This window comes from Triticum dicoccoides, chromosome 1A (genome assembly GCF_002162155.2).
Source record: "Triticum dicoccoides isolate Atlit2015 ecotype Zavitan chromosome 1A, WEW_v2.0, whole genome shotgun sequence".
Lineage (NCBI taxonomy): Eukaryota > Viridiplantae > Streptophyta > Magnoliopsida > Poales > Poaceae > Triticum > Triticum dicoccoides.
In genome coordinates, this window is record NC_041380.1 from 592,350,937 (window position 1) to 592,371,239 (window position 20,303).

The window sequence follows — 20,303 nt, forward strand, 5'->3', positions numbered from 1 at the left end:
GGGTCAGTTATGGTTTCCTCAGTGTGCAGAACTAGATAATATACACTGCGGTTTAGTCAACAGATCCTCAGTAACAGTTGATACTTTAAGTACCAAAATGTGACTTGCTTCGAGTGTAGTCAACCAAGTTAACAACAGGGTTTATCATTTGATATTAAATCCTGTGTATCATCATCTCTCAATCTACAGTTGCATCTTTCTCCGTTTGCTTTGTGCTACAGAGACATCTTTAAGATACGTATCATCCCTTATCAACAATTCTTAAAATATGACCATATTACATCTATTCAGATATTAGCCTACATTCTCTGAATTCCTCAAAGTGTTTTTTTTCCTTTGAGGCCATAGATCATCCCGTAGCTAAAATAACGACAATAATTATTAAACGGAGGGAGTAGCAGTCAAGATAAGTACCAGTCCATATCTGATTCAACCTTTGTTCACCTCTTGAAATGAAATATTTTGGTGTTTTGTTCATTATTTATCCCTTTATATCGTAGGCACTCTAGCCAAGACTCTGTAATTTGATTGCTTGTTGGAAATCTTTTCCACTTAATTGCCATCACAAAGCTTGTCATGGTATTGAATTGATACTACCAGAAATTGCACCCCAATGTTTCTCTTTAGTGATATACTGTAGAAAACGTTACTTGATTGCGTATTCTATTTTTATCACCACTTTATTTTTTTTGCTGATAAGGATTTCATATGACTGCAGCTAGTGTTTACCATCGTGACCTGAAGCCCAAGAATATTTTGGCAAATTCTAACTGCAAATTGAAGATATGTGATTTTGGACTAGCACGAGTTGCATTCAACGACACCCCAACAACTGTCTTCTGGACGGTATGTTAGTACAAACTCAATTTATGTTTTTTATAGCAGATTTTTTATGAAGTATCATAATTTATAGATATTATGCATAATCCTTGCAGGATTATGTCGCAACAAGATGGTATAGAGCTCCAGAGCTCTGCGGATCCTTCTTCACAAAGGTGAGGTTTAGAGTTCATGGCTTTGTGCTTATTAAAAAATGAAGAAAAGAACTAGGTTCTTAATCTGTTGACAGGCTTATAGTGTAAGAAAGAACATGCTTACAATTGTTCTAGCATGAGTTGATTGAACTGTGAGCTGTAACATGCAAATGGTTTATGATTTATGGTTCTGTATCATTGTCTTTGCTTTCATCTTCTCTTATGATAGGTTTTCTGGTGAAAATTAAAATGCACTATGTACCTGTTCATCCTATGTTTTATTGTTTTGCCTTTTTTGTCAAAGTCGTAAATAGCCTATGCTTTATTGTTATGGTTTCTCCATCTATCATAGATTAGATCTGTTCATTGTCATTTCTATCCTTTTGTATCTTGTGACCTAATTTCATTCATGAATTGATCTTAACATTTGTTCATCCTATGTTCTACACGAATACTCGATCACTTTCCTCTTGAATAGTAACTTTGACTTACACGTGAACTTCTCTTACATTCGAGAACAGTAAAAGCATCTTTAGTAGTTTTCAGGATTTTGACAGATGCATGTTCTTAATCTATTTTTGGCTTTTGTTTACCAAAATGCAGTATACACCTGCCATTGACATCTGGAGCATTGGGTGTATTTTTGCTGAGGTGCTGACAGGAAAGCCTTTGTTTCCTGGTAAAAATGTTGTCCATCAGTTAGACTTGATGACTGATCTTCTAGGCACACCTTCAATGGATACAATTTCTCGGGTACGACACTAAATTCAGGAGGAGACTATATATTTAGTTTGTCTGGTAAATGTATTCGATGAGCCCAATATTTGACTATTGTTTTTGTTCCTTCCCAGGTCCGAAACGAGAAAGCAAGAAGGTACTTGAGCAGTATGAGAAAGAAAGACCCGGTCCCATTTTCTCAGAAGTTTCCTAATGCAGATCCTTTGGGAGTAAAACTCTTGGAGAAGCTATTAGCCTTTGATCCAAAAGACCGTCCAACTGCGGAAGAGGTAGTCTTATGGTGTTATTTTGTCTTTCTGATGCCTTGGTTTCTTCTCTCTGTTTGCAGCATTAGTTTGTTATCTTTGTATGGACTAAGGTGTAATGTTTCCTTCAATGTTTGTATTTTGTCAGGCATTGACTGATCCATACTTTAGAGGCCTTTCCAAGCCAGAGAGAGAACCATCCTGTCAGCCAATCAGAAAAATGGAGTTTGACTTTGAGCACAGCAGAGTGTCAAAGGATGATATAAGGGAGCTGATATTCCAGGAGATATTGGAATATCATCCGCAATTACTGAAGAGCTACGTAGATGGCACAGAGAGGACAACCTTTCTCTACCCAAGGTTTTAGTTTTTCTATGTTTCTATTCCCTCATTTCTGTTTGCTGTGTCAACTCTTACTGACCGCAATATTTCTTGGTTATGTTTGTCAGTGCTGTCGATCATTTTAAGAAGCAGTTCTCTCATCTCGAAGAAAGCGATGGTAGTGGCCCTGTAGTCCCAGCAGATAGAAAACACGCATCTCTTCCTAGGTAATGTTGCATCGTACTCTTGTCTTGTGTTCATTTCTTTTCCTTCCATATCACTGGCACGTAATCAAACCACTTGCTAATGGCGCACTTTGAAGTGCACTGCTCCTTTGCTTCATATTAAGATGGGCTGAGTTTCAAATAATGGGATAATTATCATGTTATGAACTTGGTATGAGTTGATTATCTGGATAGTGAACCGGGCTATATAAACTTGAGAGTGAAGTGAAGTGACAGGAGTTCAAAGATCTACTACTGTAATCTATTTTAAACTTGAGAGTGAAGTTAGTGGGAAATTAATACCCGGTTTTCTCAACGGAGTTGGGGTTACAATTGATATATGTAGGTTATCGGATCTGATTGTTAGGTCCTGTGCGATACTTTATCATCACTTTGTTAGTCGAGGTTCTGTTCGAAATGTAAGTGAGGGCTTAATCAGTCTGTGTTCAGAATGTTGATACTCGAGACCCATTTCATAATTTGGTTGCTTTTTTGCCACTCAGTTAGCACACCTGTATGCCTTTCATCATTATATGTTTTATATTAGTACGGTAAGCCTGCGTTATTGCTGATAAGCATCTTTGTTTTTGCAGGTCCACTATTGTTCACTCGGCTCCAATTTCCGCGAAGGACACTCGGCCGCTCTTTGGCAAGCCTTGCAGCAAGACTTCCTCGGAGACAGGGAGGTATGCTGGGAACGGTCGCGGTGCTTCTCAGGCTTCACATGCGGCACAAGCAGGTGCGTCTGCGTTCATTCTGCTATACATATTTTGTCGGCATTCACTCGGAACTTAATGTCAGACTTGCTTATTTTGCAGTGGTTTCACGGAGAGCTGCTGGTTCAGCGTTACCTTATGACGCGGCAAGCAGGCCGACGATTAGCCCAGGATGCCCTCCTCAGCAGCAGATCCCACAAATGTATGGGCAATATCAGCATCAAGCACCTGCTGGTGCTGGGATACCACAGGCCATGGGGGGCTATGCCTGTGGTGGGTACACCAAAGGCACAGCGCCGAATGCTGCTGCTGCTCCAGCCATGAGAGCACCCCCCTACCGCCACCTTCCGGCGGGGCAGAAGAACGGTCCGCTGGACAGACTGGCGGTGGAGACCACCGACATATACACGCGGTCGCTCAACGGCATCGTCGCCGCCGCCGCAGCATCGGCTGGCACTGCCAGCGCCCACAGGAAGGTTGGCGCCGTCCCGTTTGGCATGCCGACGACTTACTAGCGTCTAAGAAGATGGCAGCGGCGCGTCTCTAGACACTTCGGCCGGAACCGTAGCAACCGGAGGGAGGCATTGGCCTGAAATAAGTTGGCGGATGAGGATCGTCTGACGACGACGACGACGACGAAGGCATACAGAAATAGTAGGTCTGAAATCCTGTTCCATGTCGTCTCTAGGCTACAGACAAAAAGACGGAGGGTGGACCGTGGACGGGTGTGGCCAGACGAGCTGTTTATTTAGGTGGAAATGAAAATTAATTAGCCGGTTAGCGGCCGGCTGGAGACAGGCCAACTCAACACAGAAATGAAGTTTGTACTGTGCTACTGCTACTATCCAACAGACTGATTAATTAATTAAAGGGATGATGGTCCATTGATCATCATCATATGATTCATTTGCTCGAAAAAATAGTGCCCTTAAACTGAAACTGCAATGCCCTTGACTTTCTCCATCTACAATATTCATGTCAAAATAAATTTGCTTTGGGCCCCTTGACTTCCTCCATCTAAAATATTCATGTCAAAATTGTAATCTACTAACTCCGTTCCTAAAATATAAGATGTTTTGGCAGTTTAAAATGAACCAACACACGTCTTATATTTAGAAACAGTATCACATACATAGCCAATATCACTATCTCAAATTGCATTGACAGTAGCAACAGCAACTACAGAGATCAAAATTTCACCATTTTCATAAAAAATACCCACTGTTAGCACATTAAGCAACCACATCCATTCACCATTAGCACATCAATCCAAATACGTCCATTCACTATTAGCCCATTTGCATACATAGACATCCGTCAATAATTAGCCATCCAAGCCTTCATATGCATCAATCGAGTAACAGAGAAGAGGAGAACAGAGGAGACAGAGAGATGGGGAGGGAGAGCAGCTCATAAGTGACCAGCGAGCGGGGTGGGACGGTGCGGCCTCGGGCGATGTCGACCGGCGGCGAGGGTAGGGTTAGCCCGGATAATTTGTATAGTTTTGTTTTTGTTTTCTGGTTTCTAGATCTTCAATGTACCAGTTACATATTACATAGTTCCACAAATAACATATGTGCAATTCTAATGTCATGCCAAGCGGCCAGCTAACTCTAATGTCATGGATGCGCATCTGACATTGTTTGCACATTCTTAGGATTAAGAATGCAGAAATTCAACAAGTTATGAGATCTCAGGCTTGTAAAGTTGTAATATCTGGTTCTTTTGTTTTGGGATTCATATGTTCGTGGATCCCATTTGTACAGAAAAATATAGGGTGCATGGTGCATCAACGCGATGGTCAGGAGTGGTGTGGTGTACTCCTCTGACCAGGGTCAGAGCCAGGATTGGGCCAAGCCCCGGGCTTACTACAGTGCCGCTAAAGTGCCCGAGATGCTACATCGAACGAAGTACTTACTTCATGCCTCAGGCCCAGGCCCCCTCGGCCTGGGTCTTGGATCCGCCACTGCCTCTGACCATCACTCTCATGAGTATATATGTCATGTTCCGGATGCGAATTATTTGAGCTCGAGCTCATATGAGTTTGATTGAACAGTAAAATCCAAAAAAAAAAACAAAAATCTGAATTCTATTTGTAGCAACAGTGACAAATGTTCTTAGTGCTTGCAATTGCAAAGTTTCATCATGGGCTAACATTCATGGAAATCCTGGCAAGCATTCGGAACATTTGTCCATGATTTGCTAAAAAAATCAGAATTCTTTTTTGAATGTTTATTCATTTTTTTGATTTTACTGTTCATACAGAGTTCATTTTGGGGCCGTGTTCCTTCTTTTTTTAAGACCCTTCTCAACCCCGCAAAAAGAAAATGATCAAGAGGAATAAGAACTAGGCGTCACCTTAATTAATTTATTTGTTTTATCTGAGTCGTCCAAATACTTTTTCCTCATATATGAAAAAAAAAATCGCCACGCCCATCTCTCTCATGCATCTCAACATGGAAAACGTGACAGGAGAGAAAGAGAGAATTAACCTCTCTTTTTTTCATTTCGTTCACTGGGTAAAGATCGATCAAGCGTGCATGCACATGTCATTCCCAACGTACGTACGTACGTGTTGGGTGCACTACCTTACTTGCGGTTAATATCAGCGGAGTTCGATCTCTCCCGGTGAGTGACAAACACCACTAGCTCAGCGCAGCTCCCTCGCTCTCACTCTCACCCAACTTTCTTCCCGCCGGCCAGCCGCGCGCTTCATCACATCCATCCATCCATATATCCATCCATCGGTCCCCGAGCACTGTGGCGGCGCCAGCCATGGAGACCGGCGACGACCCTGCATTCGTCGCGGAGGACACCGTCACCTGCATCAGGCTCGCCGTCGCCTCCAACGTGGAGATGGTAATCACTCTGCCCAGCTTCATTCCAACAACCATGCCATGCAGTGGCGAATCTTGCACAAAATTGAAGGGTAGGCTCAAAACATCAAGTTTCTAAGTCTACCGAGCAAATTCATTGCAGTTTACATGTTAAACACCTCAGTATAATTCTCAAGTTGCATGTTTAGCTGAAATATGATTTTTGGAGGGTAGGCATCAGCCTATTGAAGCCCCCCTAGTGGAATCGCCACTGATGCCATGGCGTCTTCATCTCCTCCTCCTCCTTGTTCTTCATCTTGCACTGCCTACACAAGGACACAAAGAAAGCAATCATCAAATTAATTAACAACATTAATCAACGATTGCATTGCAGGTGAGGGCGCAGCCGATGAACGAGGAGTTCCCGGTGACGCACCCGAGCCAGCTGGCCGCAAACCGGGCGCTGGGCCTGCCGTTGCAGCTCGGCTGCTGCGACTCCTGCGGCGCAACGGACCTCGCCAAATGCGAAGGTAATTGATTGATTTTTCTTCAACAGTGTCTCTTCGGTTAAGTGATGAATATAGACAGTAGTGGCACTACGGACATGCAGCTAAAACTTTTTTGGTCAGCTAGCTAGTTCAGTCAGTGTGTGATAATCCTGCAAAACATGGTTCAGTCAGTTAGTCAGTGTGTGATAATCCTGCCAAACATGGTTCAGTCAGTTAGTCAGTGTGTGTGAACTGAATTTGGGACAATTTTTCAGGCTCCTGAAACTAGACAGAAACCAAACTGAACGGTATTCAAACAAGTTCAATTTATCGCAAAATAACTAGTTACCTAGGTAGCTGGATATGATATGGTCACAGCTGAGCTGAGTACTCACTTGAGTGTTATACATTTTTGGTAAAAACAATTCTGCAGCAGCATTTATCTCAACTGAGAGATGCCTCGTGTTCCTGAGCTTTGTGTGATACTCAAAAAACTTGGCTGCAACAATAGCTTCTCTTTCCACCTGGAAAATGTTCAGCCAAGTCAGTTTACTGAACATAGCATAACTAGACCTTGGTTAGATCACTTTATAGGAACATACGATTCTGAATCAGAGACAGTACCCATATGTGTGCATGCTGCATCTTCATTTTTTTCTTCTGGCAAACTCATCTTCTCATGGCTGGCTCAAGGTCATTTCGGGTTCATCAAGCTGCCCGTGTCCGTCTACCATCCGAGCCATATTGCCGAGCTGACCAAGATACTCAACATGATCTGCGTCAGCTGCCTCCAGTTCAAGAACTGCAAGGTACTACATGCAGAAACTAAACCCTGCCCAGCCCAGGAGTACTTTGATCGGTGATGTTTAGATGCCAGTATTAATACAGAGTTTCTCAATTTCGCAACAGAAGCGGAAAAGCAAGGGAAAGGAGAGCGACTTCACCTCATGTTCATACTGTCAGGTAATTAAGTGGTAACTGATGAAGAAGACCAGACTGTTAAAGTCTCCTTTAAGATCGCATTAGTAGGGCCTGATTGGTCTTCATAATATGAACTTACATATGTTGTCTACTCTAATTCCCTGAAAGGATCCCAAGGTAGGCGAATCGACTGATAGATACATCAATAAATGAAACGGTGATGGTGCTTCTTCTTCCCCAAAAATTGCTACAGCAGAGATGGCATTAGCCGGAAGATGATGAGCTGAAATATGCAAGTGAACCTAGCATAACATGTATTTTGCCAGAAAGTTTTCCGCTCCAACTTGAAAACAACAGGTGTAGAGTTTAAAATGAATGCATCACCACCTACAGTATCAATTATCTCAAAAGGAAGCAGATGTCATGCTTTGTTTAACACGCATAGTTCAGTAGCCAATTAAATTAAGACTATTGTCTGTCATGCTTTGCTTAACACACATAGTACAGTATCCTACACATTTGTTATCACTAAATTCCACCACATTACCCAAACCCTCAAACAGTACAAATATCCGCTCAAATTAAGACTATTAGTTAAGTTATTAGTAGCTTACAGTCAAAGTTATTAGTGGCTGGCTGGTGTTAGTTCCTAGTTGTAGGTTTATTAGTATCTTAGTTAAGTTATTAGTAGCTTACAGTCAAAGTTATTAGTGGCTGGCTGGTGTTAGTTCCTAGTTGTAGGTTTATTAGTATCTTAGTTAAGTTATTAGTAGCTTACAGTCAAAGTTATTAGTGGCTGGCTGGTGTTAGTTCCTAGTTGTAGGTTTCTGAGGAGCATGCCATGTGTACAGTACAAGCACCAATTAATTATGTTTTGCCATGGTTTATTATTTTAATTGGACTATTGTTTCTCTTAATCCCTCTATCTAACTAACCAGCCACTATTATTTCTTTTGCCAAATTCTGCAATCCTCTCTTTCTAGGATCTCCCACCGCTACATGTTGCAAAAGTCGAGAAACCCAATGGAGCCCTTACCTTGGAACTGAGAGTGCCATCCAGGAAAGAACTGGAAGAGGGATTTTGGAGCTTCCTCGATCAGTTTGTTCACACAAAGGGCAGATCTCACTGCCGCCGTTTATTCACAGAAGAGGTACTAGCTAGTACTAGACAGAGAATTGTTCCCCTCGTAGCAAAATCCTCAGAACTTTGTTGCTGTACTTTGCATTAGAAATGGTCACAGTGAGACAAATCAATAAATACTTCAAGAATTAATGAATAGGAACTACTAGGAGATACTCACATTTTGTTCCTCTGTTTCTTAGGTTCGGAAAATAATGGAGAAGATTCAAATAACTGTATGTTGATAACGTGTCTTCATGTATATATCTTTTGAAGGGCCCTCAACTCAAGATGTCACCTTCACAAGTCAGCCTGCAACAAAACAATGGCAGCAGAAGATGAAGTCGCTCTGTATCAGCAAGAGGTCAAGATTTTCATGCCGTGGTGTGATCACGGGTGACACATACATTCCCATGAATGTGGTAGGAGTGCCTGACGAAGTAGCAAGACAGATGTCGGTACAAGTGCATGTGACAGAGTACAACATTGCTCAGCTGCAAGGCATGCTGGATAGAGGTCTTTGTCTGACACATGAAGATGCTAATTCCATCACGCACTCCTTGGATGTGGGGAAAGCAAATAAGAAACGCATCATGCTGAAGGTTGGTGAAACGGTCAACCGCAGAATTCTAGATGGAGATACTGTATTTATCAATAGGCCACCAAGCACCGACAAGCACTCAGTCCAAGGAATGTATGCCCATGTTCATAGTGATCACACCATCAAGATCAACCCACTCATATGTGGACCACTTGGAGCTGATTTCGATGGTGATTGTGTCCACATATTCTTCCCAAGGTCAGTGTCAGCAAGGGCTGAAGCTACAGAGCTCTTCACGGTGGAGAAGCAGCTGGTGAGCTCTCACAGTGCTAAACTGAACTTTCAACTTATAAATGCAATGTTCACGGGAGGGTTGATTCCCAAGAAGCAACTATCAGGTGGACCAAAGTGGACTTTTGCTCAGATTCTAGAAACATTACTGCCAGAGGAGAACAGAATGTTAGTCAGAGACTTGGTTACTGGCACAATCACCATCTCATCAGTTTTGTCAACGATGAGTCCAAAGGAGGCCGTAGAATTTCTGAATCTTCTGCAGCCCCTGCTGATGGAATCATTATCTATTGATGGCTTCAGTATAAATCTGAGAGACTTCACTGTCGAAAATTCAATACCAGAGATGATTCAGCATAAGGCACTTAATCTTGACAAGTTACGGAAACCAATTGTGGACTTCATCGCTTCTTCTTCTGATATTCGTTTGTTGGTTGATCAAAAGAGTGACTCTGCCATGAACAAAGTAGTGGAGCAGATTGGTTTCTTGGGAACTCAGCTGCAGTGCAACGGAAGATTATACTCTAGCAGCTTAGTGGAGGATTGCCTATCCAAGTCACTGAGCAAATGTGGCAGCAGCAGCAACGGTGGCCATCCTTTGGAGGCACATGGTTTTATCAGAAGCTCATTTTACAAGGGACTGAACCCATATGAGGACCTACTCCATTCGATATCTGCAAGGGAGAAGATAATACACGCATCTAAAGGACTAATGGAGCCGGGCACTCTCTTCAAGGACATGATTGCAATGCTCCGAGATGTTGTAGCATGCTATGATGGAACCATAAGAAACTCGTGTGGAAATTCAGTTGCTGAGTTTGACTCGACAGAATCATCGAGTTATGTGACACCAGGAGATCCTGTTGGTATCTTGGCAGCCACTGCAGTTGCAAATGCTGCATACAAGGTGGTGTTAGATCCAAATCAGAACAACATGACCTCCTGGGACTCGATGAAGGTAAGAGGCTCAATTGAACAGTTCCATCTAAGACTCCAGTTCACATGTTTTGACTCCTGATCTTTGAATTTACAGGAAGTGCTACTTACAAGAGCTAGCTCTCGAAATGAAAATGACCAAAAAATAATCTTGTATCTGAGTAAATGCTCTTGTGGGAATAATTTTTGCACGGAAAGAGCATCACTAGCAGTTCAAGCCTGCTTAAAGAGGACCAAAGTAGAAGACTGTGCTACTGAGTTCTCAGTCCAGTATGTAGCATTCATAAGTAACTACTCCCTCTGTAAACTAATATAAGAGCGTTTAGATCATTAAAGTAGTAATCTAAACACTCTTATATTAGTTTACGGAGGGAGTACTTCTTACACATTTCAGCGTATATGGTGCTAGGCTCAGAATCATTGTCTTGTTTCAGGTATCAACACCAAAATATGGAAGCAACACATTGTCTTGTTGGCCATATTCACCTTGACAAGGTATTTTCTCCTACTTCTCAAATATTATCGTTGTTTCAGCAATATCATCAAGATTTTATGTTGAAGAAATAATTATGTGCCCGTATAGAAGCAACTGGATGAAATGAACATAAGTATGGAAGATATTCTTCAGAAATGCCAGGAAGCTATTTGTGAACGCCGAAAGAAAAAGGGGCAAGTGTATCAAGTTCTGAAGAGAATTGTACTGAGTTCAAGGTGATTTGATCTTTTCTGGTTTTGAACCTTCAGATAGCATGGGAGACTCATATTTCAATTAGCTTAAAGAATATTCCAAAAACTATATTTGGATTTACTATTCAGATTGACTAAGATTTGATTTATTTTTCTAGTGACTTAAGTTGAATAATGTCTTTCAATGGGTATTTATGCATTAGGGACTTCCAACCATGCTATACTGAGAAAATCAAGCATGAATTTAAATAATCTATGACTTCTTAACATATACTGACATTTCTTATTTGCAGTGAATGTAAGTGCTGTGCGACTTGCGGTAAACGTCTTGCCTATCCTGGCAGACGTGTTGCGTGTTATATAGCGGGGTTGCGAGCCCAAATACGCGTACAAGTCGGTTAGGAGATTACATCTTGGAAAGGAAGAAAAGCTAGAGATAGAGAAGATAAAGATTACAAGATACTCATCTAACTAACTACTTCCAACGGTGGTGAACTCCTCCTTGTACACGTAATGCATGCGCAATATTATCATCATGTTTGACACCCTTCCTTAATCACAACTTCATTAGGTTGAGATTATGCTTGAAGTCTTCAAAACTTCTTGTAGGCAGAGCTTTGGTAAAACCATCAGCAACTTGGTCTTGAGAATGAATAAACCGAATATCCAAAAGCTTATTTGCAACTCTTTCTCGAACAAAGTGAAAATCTATTTCAATGTGCTTGGTCCTAGCATGAAAGACTGGATTTGCTGACAAATAGGTAGCACCTAGATTATCACACCACAAACATGGAGCTCTAGTGCTTTTTATACCTAGTTCCTTTAAAATTGACTGCACCCATATGATCTCTGCTGTTGCATTAGCCAATGCTTTGTATTCTGCCTCTGTACTGGATCTTGAAACTGTGGTTTGCTTTCTTGCACTCCAAGATATCAAATTTGGTCCAAAGAATACCGCAAAACCACCAGTTGAGCGTCTATCATCTAGACACCCAGCCCAGTCCGAGTCAGAAAAGGCACTGACAAGTGCAGAGGATGACTTGCTGAAGCTTAGGCCAATGTTCAACGTGTTTTTCACATATCTTACTATACGTTTTGCAGCAGTCATGTGAACAGTGGTAGGTGCATGAAGAAACTGACATACTTTATTGACAATAAAAGAAATATCTGGTCTAGTCAATGTTAAGTATTGAAGTGCACCTACCAGGCTCCTGTATTTTGTACTATTTTCTGAATTCAGAGGCTCTCCTTCAACAAGAGACAATTTTTCTGTGCTAGACAAAGGAGTAGGTGCAGACTTACAACTTTGCAAACCAGCCTTTTTTACCAAGTCTGTTGCATACTTTTCTTGAGAGAGGTGAAGACCATCCTTGTGTTGTTTGACCTCAATACCAAGAAAGTAGTGTAGATCTCCTATATCCTTTAGAGCAAACTCTGCACTTAAATCCTTCAACAATGCTGTTATTGCTTCATCAGATGAACTTGTTACAATTATATCATCAACATAAATGAGAACAAATATGGATATTCTTGACTTGTTATAGATAAATAACGAAGTGTTAGACTTTGAAGGAACAAAACCAAGTGTTTGCATCTTTTTACTGAGGCGAGAATACCATGCTCTTGGGGCCTGTTTCAGTCCATACAAGGCCTTGTCAAGTTTGCACACATGAAGCGGTGCATGTGCATTTACAAACCCAGGAGGTTGTTTCATGTAAACCTCTTCTTCCAGAACACCATGGAGGAACGCGTTCTGAACATCTAGCTGTCGTAGACTCCATCCCCTAGACACAACAATGGACAAGACAAGGCGTATGGTAGCAGCTTTAACAACTGGACTAAATGTGTCCTCATAGTCAATACCATATCTTTGTTTGAACCCCTTTGCAACGAGTCTAGCTTTGTAACGATCAATGGTTCCATCTGTTGGGGAACGTAGCATAAATTCAAAATTTTCCTACGTGTCACCAAGATCTATCTATGGAGTCATCTAGCAACGAGGGAGGAGTGGATCTACATACCCTTGTAGATCGCGCGCGGAAGCGTTCAAGAGAACGGGGTTGATGGAGTCGTACTTGTCGTGATCCAAATCACCGATGATCCTAGCGCCGAACGGACGGCGCCTCCGCGTTCAACACACGTACGGAGCAGCGACGTCTCCTCCTTCTTGATCCAGCAAGGGGAAAGGAGAGGTTGATGGAGATCCAGCAGCACGACGGCGTGGTGGTGGAAGTAGCGGGATTCCAACAGGGCTTCGCCAAGCGCTGCGGGAGGAGGGAGATGTGTCATGGGAGGGAGAGGGAGGCCCAGGGCTTCGGTGTTGCTGCCCTCCCTTCCCCCCACTATATATAGGGCCAAGGGAGAGGGGGAGGGCGCAGCCTTGCCCCTTCCTCCAAGGAAGGGTGCGGCCAAGGGGGGGAGGAGTCCATCCTCCCCATGGCACCTCGGAGGTGCCTTCCCCCTTTAGGACTCTCCTCTCCTCTTGTCCCTTTGGCGCATGGGCCTCTAGGGGCTGGTGCCCTTGGCCCATGTAGGCCAAGGCGCACCCCCTACAGCCCATGTGGCCCCCGGGGCAGGTGGCCCCACCCGGTGGACCCCTGGGACCCTTCCGGTGGTCCCGGTACAATACCGGTGACCCCGAAACTTGTCCCGATGGCCAAAATAGCACTTCCTATATATAATTCTTTACCTCCGGACCATTCCGGAACTCCTCATGACATCCGGGATCTCATCCGGGACACCAAACAACTTTCGGGTTACCGCATACTAATATCTCTATAACCCTAGCGTCACCGAACCTTAAGTGTGTAGACCCTATGGGTTCGGGAGACATGTAGACATGACCGAGATCACTCTCCGGTCAATAACCAATAGCGGGATCTGGATACCCATGTTGGCTCCCACATGTTCCATGATGATCTCATCGGATGAACCACGATGTCAAGGACTTAATCAGTCCCGTATACAATTCCCTTTATCTAGCGGTACGATACTTGCCCGAGATTCGATCGTCGGTATCCCGATACCTTGTTCAATCTCGTTACCGGCAAGTCTCTTTACTCGTTCCGTAACACATCATCCCGTGATCAACTCCTTGATCACATTGTGCACATTATGATGATGTCCTATCGAGTGGGCCCAGAGATACCTCTCCGTCACACGGAGTGACAAATCCCAGTCTCGATTCGTGCCAACCCAACAGACACTTTCGGAGATACCCGTAGTGCACCTTTATAGTCACCCAGTTACGTTGTGACGTTTGGCACACCCAAAGCACTCCTACGGTATCCGGGAGTTGCACAATCTCATGGTCTAAGGAAATGATACTTGACATTAGAAAAGCTTTAGCGAACGAACTACACGATCTTTGTGCTAGGCTTAGGATTGGGTCTTGTCCATCACATCATTCTCCTAATGATGTGATCCCGTTATCAATGACATCCAATGTCCATGGTCAGGAAACCATAACCATCTATTGATCAACGAGCTAGTCAACTAGAGGCTTACTAGGGACATGGTGTTGTCTATGTATCCACACATGTATCTGAGTTTCCTATCAATACAATTCTAGCATGGATAATAAACGATTATCATGAACAAGGAAATATAATAATAACTAATTTATTATTGCCTCTAGGGCATATTTCCAACAGTCTCCCACTTGCACTAGAGTCAATAATCCAGTTCACATCGATATGTGATTAACACTCACAGGTCACATCGCCATGTGACCAACATCCAAAGAGTTTACTAGTGTCACTAAACTAGTTCACATCATCATGTGATTAAGACTCAATGAGTTCTGGGTTTGATCATGTTATGCTTGTGAGAGATGTTATAGTCAACGGGTCTGAATCTTTCAGATCCGTATGTACTTCGCAAATCTCTATGTCATCTTGTAGATGCAGCTACTACGCTATATTTGGAGCCATTTCAAATAACTGTTCTACTTGGAGCTATTCTAAATTGTTGCTCCATTATACATATCCGGTATCTCTATTCAGAGCTATCCGGATAGGTGTTAAGCTTGCATCGACGTAACACTTTACGTCGAACTCTTTATCACCTCCATAACCAAGAAACATATCCTTATTCCTCTAAGGATAATTTAGACCGCTATCTGGTGATCTACTCCTAGATTACCTTTGTACCCTCTTGCCAGATATGTGGCAAGGCACACATCAGGTGCGGTACTTAGCATGGCATACCGTATAGAGCCTATGACAAAAGCATAGGGGACGACATTCGTCCTTTCTCTTTCTTCTGCCGTGGTTGAGCTTTAAGTCTTAACTTCATACCTTACAACTCAGGCAAGTACTCCTTCTTTGACTGATCCATCTTGAACCCCTTCAAGATCATGTCAAGGTATGTGCTCATTTGAAACTACCATTAAGCGTTTTGATCTATCCTTATAGATCTTGATGCTCAATGTTCAAGCAGCTTAATCCAGGCTTTCCATTGAAAAACACTTTCCAAATAACCCTATATGCTTTCCAGAAATTCTACATCATTTCTGATCCATAATATGTCAACAACATATACTCATCAGAAATTCTATAGTGCTCCCACTCACCTCTTTGGAAATACAAGTTTCTCATAAACTTTGTATAAACCCAAAATCTTTGATCATCTCATCAAAGCATACATTCCAACTCCGAGATGCTTACTCCAGTCCTTAGAAGGATTGCTGGAGCTTTGCATACTTATTAGCATCTTTCAGGATTGACAAAACCTTCCGGTTGTATCACATACAACCTTTCCTCAAGAAAATCGTCGAGGAAACAATGTTTTGACATCCTATCTGCAAGATTTCATAAATAATGCAGTAATCGCCAATATAATTCCAACAGACTATTAGCATCCCTACGAGTGAGAAAGTCTCATCGTAGTCAACTCCTTGAACTTGTCGGAAAACATCTTAACGACAAGTCGAGCTTTCTTAATGGTGATACTTACCATCATTGTCCGTCTTCCTTTAAAATCCATCTGTACTCAACAGCCTCACGACCATCGAGCTGTTCTGTCAAAGTCTACACTTTGTTTCCATACATGGATCCTCTCTCGGATTTTATGGCCTCGAGCCATTTATCGGAATCCGGGCCCACCATCGCTTCTCCATAGCTCGTAGGTTCATTGTTGTCTAGCAACATGACTTCCAAGACAGGATTACGTACCACTCTGAAGTAGTACGCATCCTTGTCATCCCACGAGGTTTGGTAGTGACTTGATCTGAAGTTTCATGATCACTATCATAAGCTTCCACTTCAATTGGTGTAGGTGCCACAGGAACAACTCCCTGTGCCCTGTCACACACTAGTTGAAGAGACGGTTTAATAACCTCATCAAGTCTCCACCATCCTCCCACTCAATTCTTTCGAGAGAAACTTTTCCTCGAGAAAGGACCCGATTCTAGAAACAATCCCTTATTGCTTTCGGATCTGAGACAGGAGGTATACCCAACTGTTTTGGGTGTCCTATGAAGATGCATTTATCCGCTTTGGGTTCGAGCTTATCAGCCTGAAACTTTTTCGCATAAGCGTCGCAGCCCCAAACTTTTAAGAAATGACAGCTTAGGTTTCTCTAAACCATAGTTCATATGGTGTCATCTCATCGGAATTACGTAGTGCCCTATTTAAAGTGAATGTGGTTGTCTTTAATGCCTAACCCATAAACTTTCGTGGTAATTCGATAAGAGACGTCATGGTATGCATCATATCCAATAGGGTGCAGTTATGATGTTCGGACATACCATCACACTATGGTGTTCCATGCTGTATTAGTTGTGAAACAATTTCCACAATGTCTTAATTCTGTGCCAAACTCGTAATTCAGATATTCATCTCTATGATCATATCATAGATATTTTATCCTCTTGTCACGACGATCTTTCAACTTCACCCTGAAATTACTTGAACCTTTCACTAATTCAGACTCGTGATTCATCAAGTAAATATACTCAACATCTACTCAAATCATCTGTGAAGTAAGAACATAACGATATCCACTACATGCCTCAGCACTCATTGGATTGCACACATCAAAATGTATTACTTCCAACAAGTTGCCTTCTAGTTCCATTTTACTGAAAACGAGGCTTTTAGTCATCTTGCCCATGTGGTATGATTTGCATGTCTCGAGTGATTCAAAATCAAGTGAGTCCAAACGATCCATCTGTATAGAGTTTCTTCATGCATATCTACCAACAAACATGGTTTGCATGTCTCAATACTTTCAAAAACGAGTGAGCCCAAAGATCCATCAACATGGAGCTTCTTCATGCGTTTTATACCGATATGACTTACGTGGCAGTGCCACAAGTAGGTGGTACTATAATTACTATATTATATCTTTTGGCATGAACATGTGTATCACTACGATCGAGATTCAACAAACCATTCATTTTAGGTGTAAGACCATTGAAGGTATTATTCAAATAAACAGAGTAACCATTATTCTCCTTAAATGAATAACCGTATTGCGATAGACATAATCCAATCATGTCTATGCTCTACGCAAACACCAATCTCGATGGTAGAGGGAGCGTGCGATGTTTGATCACACAAGCTTGGAAAAACTTCCAACACGTATTGCCAGCTCACCTTTAGCTAGTCTGCAGCCTTTTATTTCGAGTTTACTAGCAACCGAACCGGTATCTAATACCCTGGTGCTACTAGGAGTACTAGTAAAGTACACATCAACACAATGTATATCCAATATACTTCTATCGACCTTGCCAGCCTTCTCATCTACCAAGTATCTAGGGTAATTCTGCTCCAGTGGTTGTTCCCCTTATTACAGAAGCACTTAGTCTCGGGTTTGGGTTCAACCTTGGGTTTCTTCACTAGAGCAGCAACTGATTTGCCGTTTCATGAAGTATCCCTTCTTGCCCTTTCCCTCCTTGAAACTAGTGGTTTCATAAACCATCAACAATTGATGCTCCTTTTTGATTTCTACTTTTGTGGTGTCAAACATCGCGAATATCTCAAGGATCATCATATATGTCCCCGATACATTATAGTTCATCACGAAGCTCTAGCAGCTTGGTGGTAATGACTTCGGAGAAACATCACTATCTCATTTGGAAGATCAACTCCCACTTGATTCAAATGATTGTTGTACTCAGACAATCTGAGCACAAGCTCAACAATTGAGCTTTTCTCCTTAGTTTGCAGGCTAAGAAAATCGTTGGAGGTCTCATACCTCTTGACGTGGGCACGAGCCTGAAATCCCAATTTCAGCCCTCGAAACATCTCATATGTTTCGCGACGTTTAAAACCCGTCTTCGGTGCCTCAACTCTAAACCGTTTAACTGAACTATCACGTAGTTATCAAAATGTGTATGTCAGATGTTCGCAACATCCACAGACAACGTTCGAGGTTCAGCACACTGAGCGGTGCATTAAGGACATAAGCCTTCTATGAAGCAATGCGGACAATCCTCAGTTTACGGACCTAGTCCGCATAATTGCTACTATCAACTTTCAACTAAATTTTCTCTAGGAACATATCTAAACAGTAGAACTGAAGCGTGAGCTACGACATAATTTGCGAAGACCTTTTGACTATGTTCAGGATAATTAAGTTCATCTTATGAACTCCCACTCAAATAGACATCCCTCTAGTCATCTAAGTGATTACATGATCCGAGTCAACTAGGCCGTGTCCGATCATCACGTGAGACGGACTAGTCATCATCGGTGAACATCTTCATGTTGATCGTATCTACCATACGACTCATGCTCGACCTTTCGGTCTCTTGTGTTCCGAGGCCATGTCTATACATGATAGGCTCGTCAAGTCAACCTAAGTGTTTCGCGTGTGTAAATCTGTCTTACACCCGTTGTATGTGAACGTTAGAATCTATCACACCCGATCATCACGTGGTGCTTCGAAACGACGAACTTTCGCAACGGTGCACAGTTAGGGGGAACACTTTCTTGAAATTTTAATGAGGGACCATCTTATTTACTACCGTCGTTCTAAGCAAATAAGATGCATAAACATGATAAACATCACATGCAATCAAATAGTGACATGATATGGCCATCATCACTTTGCTCCTCTTGATCTCCATCTTCGGGGCTCCATGATTATCATCGTCACCGGCATGACACCATGATCTCCATCATCGTGTCTTCATGAAGTTATCTCGTCATCTATTACTTCTACTACTACAGCTAACGGTTAGTAATAAAGTAAAGTAATTACATGGCGTTTATGTTGACACGCAGGTCATAAATAAATTAAGACAACTCCTATGGCTCCTGCCGGTTGTCATACTCATCGACATGCAAGTCGTGATTTCTATTACAAGAACATGATCAATCTCATACATCACATATATCATTCATCACATCCTTTTGGCCATATCACATCACATAGCATACCATGCAAAAACAAGTTAGACGTCCTCTAATTGTTGTTTGCATGTTTTACGTGGCTGCTATGGGTTTCTAGCAAGAACGTTTCTTACCTATGCAAAAACCACAACGTGATATGCCAATTGCTATTTACCCTTCATAAGGACCCTTTTCATCGAATCCGATCCGACTAAAGTGGGAGAGACAGACACCCGCTAGTCACCTTACGCAACTAGTGCATGTCAGTCGGTGGAACCAGTCTCACGTAAGAGTACGTGTAAGGTCGGTCCGGGCCACTTCATCCCACGATGCCGCCGAATCAAGATAAGACTAGTAACGGCAAGATAATTGACAATATCGACGCCCACAACTACTTTGTGTTCTACTCGTGCATAGTAACTACGCAATAGACCTAGCTCATGATGCCACTGTTGGGGAACGTAGCATAAATTCAAAATTTTCCTACGTGTCACCAAGATCTATCTATGGAGTCATCTAGCAACGAGCGAGGAGTGGATCTACATACCCATGTAGATCGCACGCGGAAGCGTTCAAGAGAACGGGGTTGATGGAGTCGTACTCGTTGTGATCCAAATCACCGATGATCCTAGCGCCGAACGGACGGCGCCTCCGCGTTCAACACACGTACGGAGCAGCGACGTCTCCTCCTTCTTGATTCAGCAAGGGGAAAGGAGAGGTTGATGGAGATCCAGCAGCACGACGGCGTGGTGGTGGAAGTAGCGAGATTCCAACAGGGCTTCGCCAAGCGCTGCGGGAGGAGGGAGATGTGTCATGGGAGGGAGAGGGAGGCCCATGGCTTCGGTGTTGCTGCCCTCCCTTCCCCCCACTATATATAGGGCCAAGGGAGAGGGGGAGGGCGCAGCCTTGCCCCTTCCTCCAAGGAAGGGTGCGGCCAAGGGGGGGG

General features: G+C 42.7%; 1 protein-coding gene and 1 pseudogene across 1 annotated transcript in view; both read left to right on the forward strand.

The window, feature by feature from the left end:
• The window catches only part of LOC119293754 (mitogen-activated protein kinase 10-like), a 5,919-nt gene extending 1,795 nt beyond the window's left edge, over nucleotides 1–4,124 (forward strand). Inside the window, exons 3-10 of the mRNA XM_037572122.1 lie at nucleotides 719–846; nucleotides 936–995; nucleotides 1,578–1,727; nucleotides 1,826–1,981; nucleotides 2,106–2,317; nucleotides 2,407–2,505; nucleotides 3,096–3,241; nucleotides 3,321–4,124. Of these exons, the coding sequence (XP_037428019.1) occupies nucleotides 719–846; nucleotides 936–995; nucleotides 1,578–1,727; nucleotides 1,826–1,981; nucleotides 2,106–2,317; nucleotides 2,407–2,505; nucleotides 3,096–3,241; nucleotides 3,321–3,733 (1,364 nt within the window). The 3' untranslated portion in view covers nucleotides 3,734–4,124. The remainder of the gene's footprint in view (nucleotides 1–718; nucleotides 847–935; nucleotides 996–1,577; nucleotides 1,728–1,825; nucleotides 1,982–2,105; nucleotides 2,318–2,406; nucleotides 2,506–3,095; nucleotides 3,242–3,320) is intronic.
• A 1,869-nt stretch (nucleotides 4,125–5,993) lies between these two features.
• Nucleotides 5,994–20,303, forward strand: part of LOC119356567 — a 36,318-nt pseudogene continuing 22,008 nt past the window's right edge.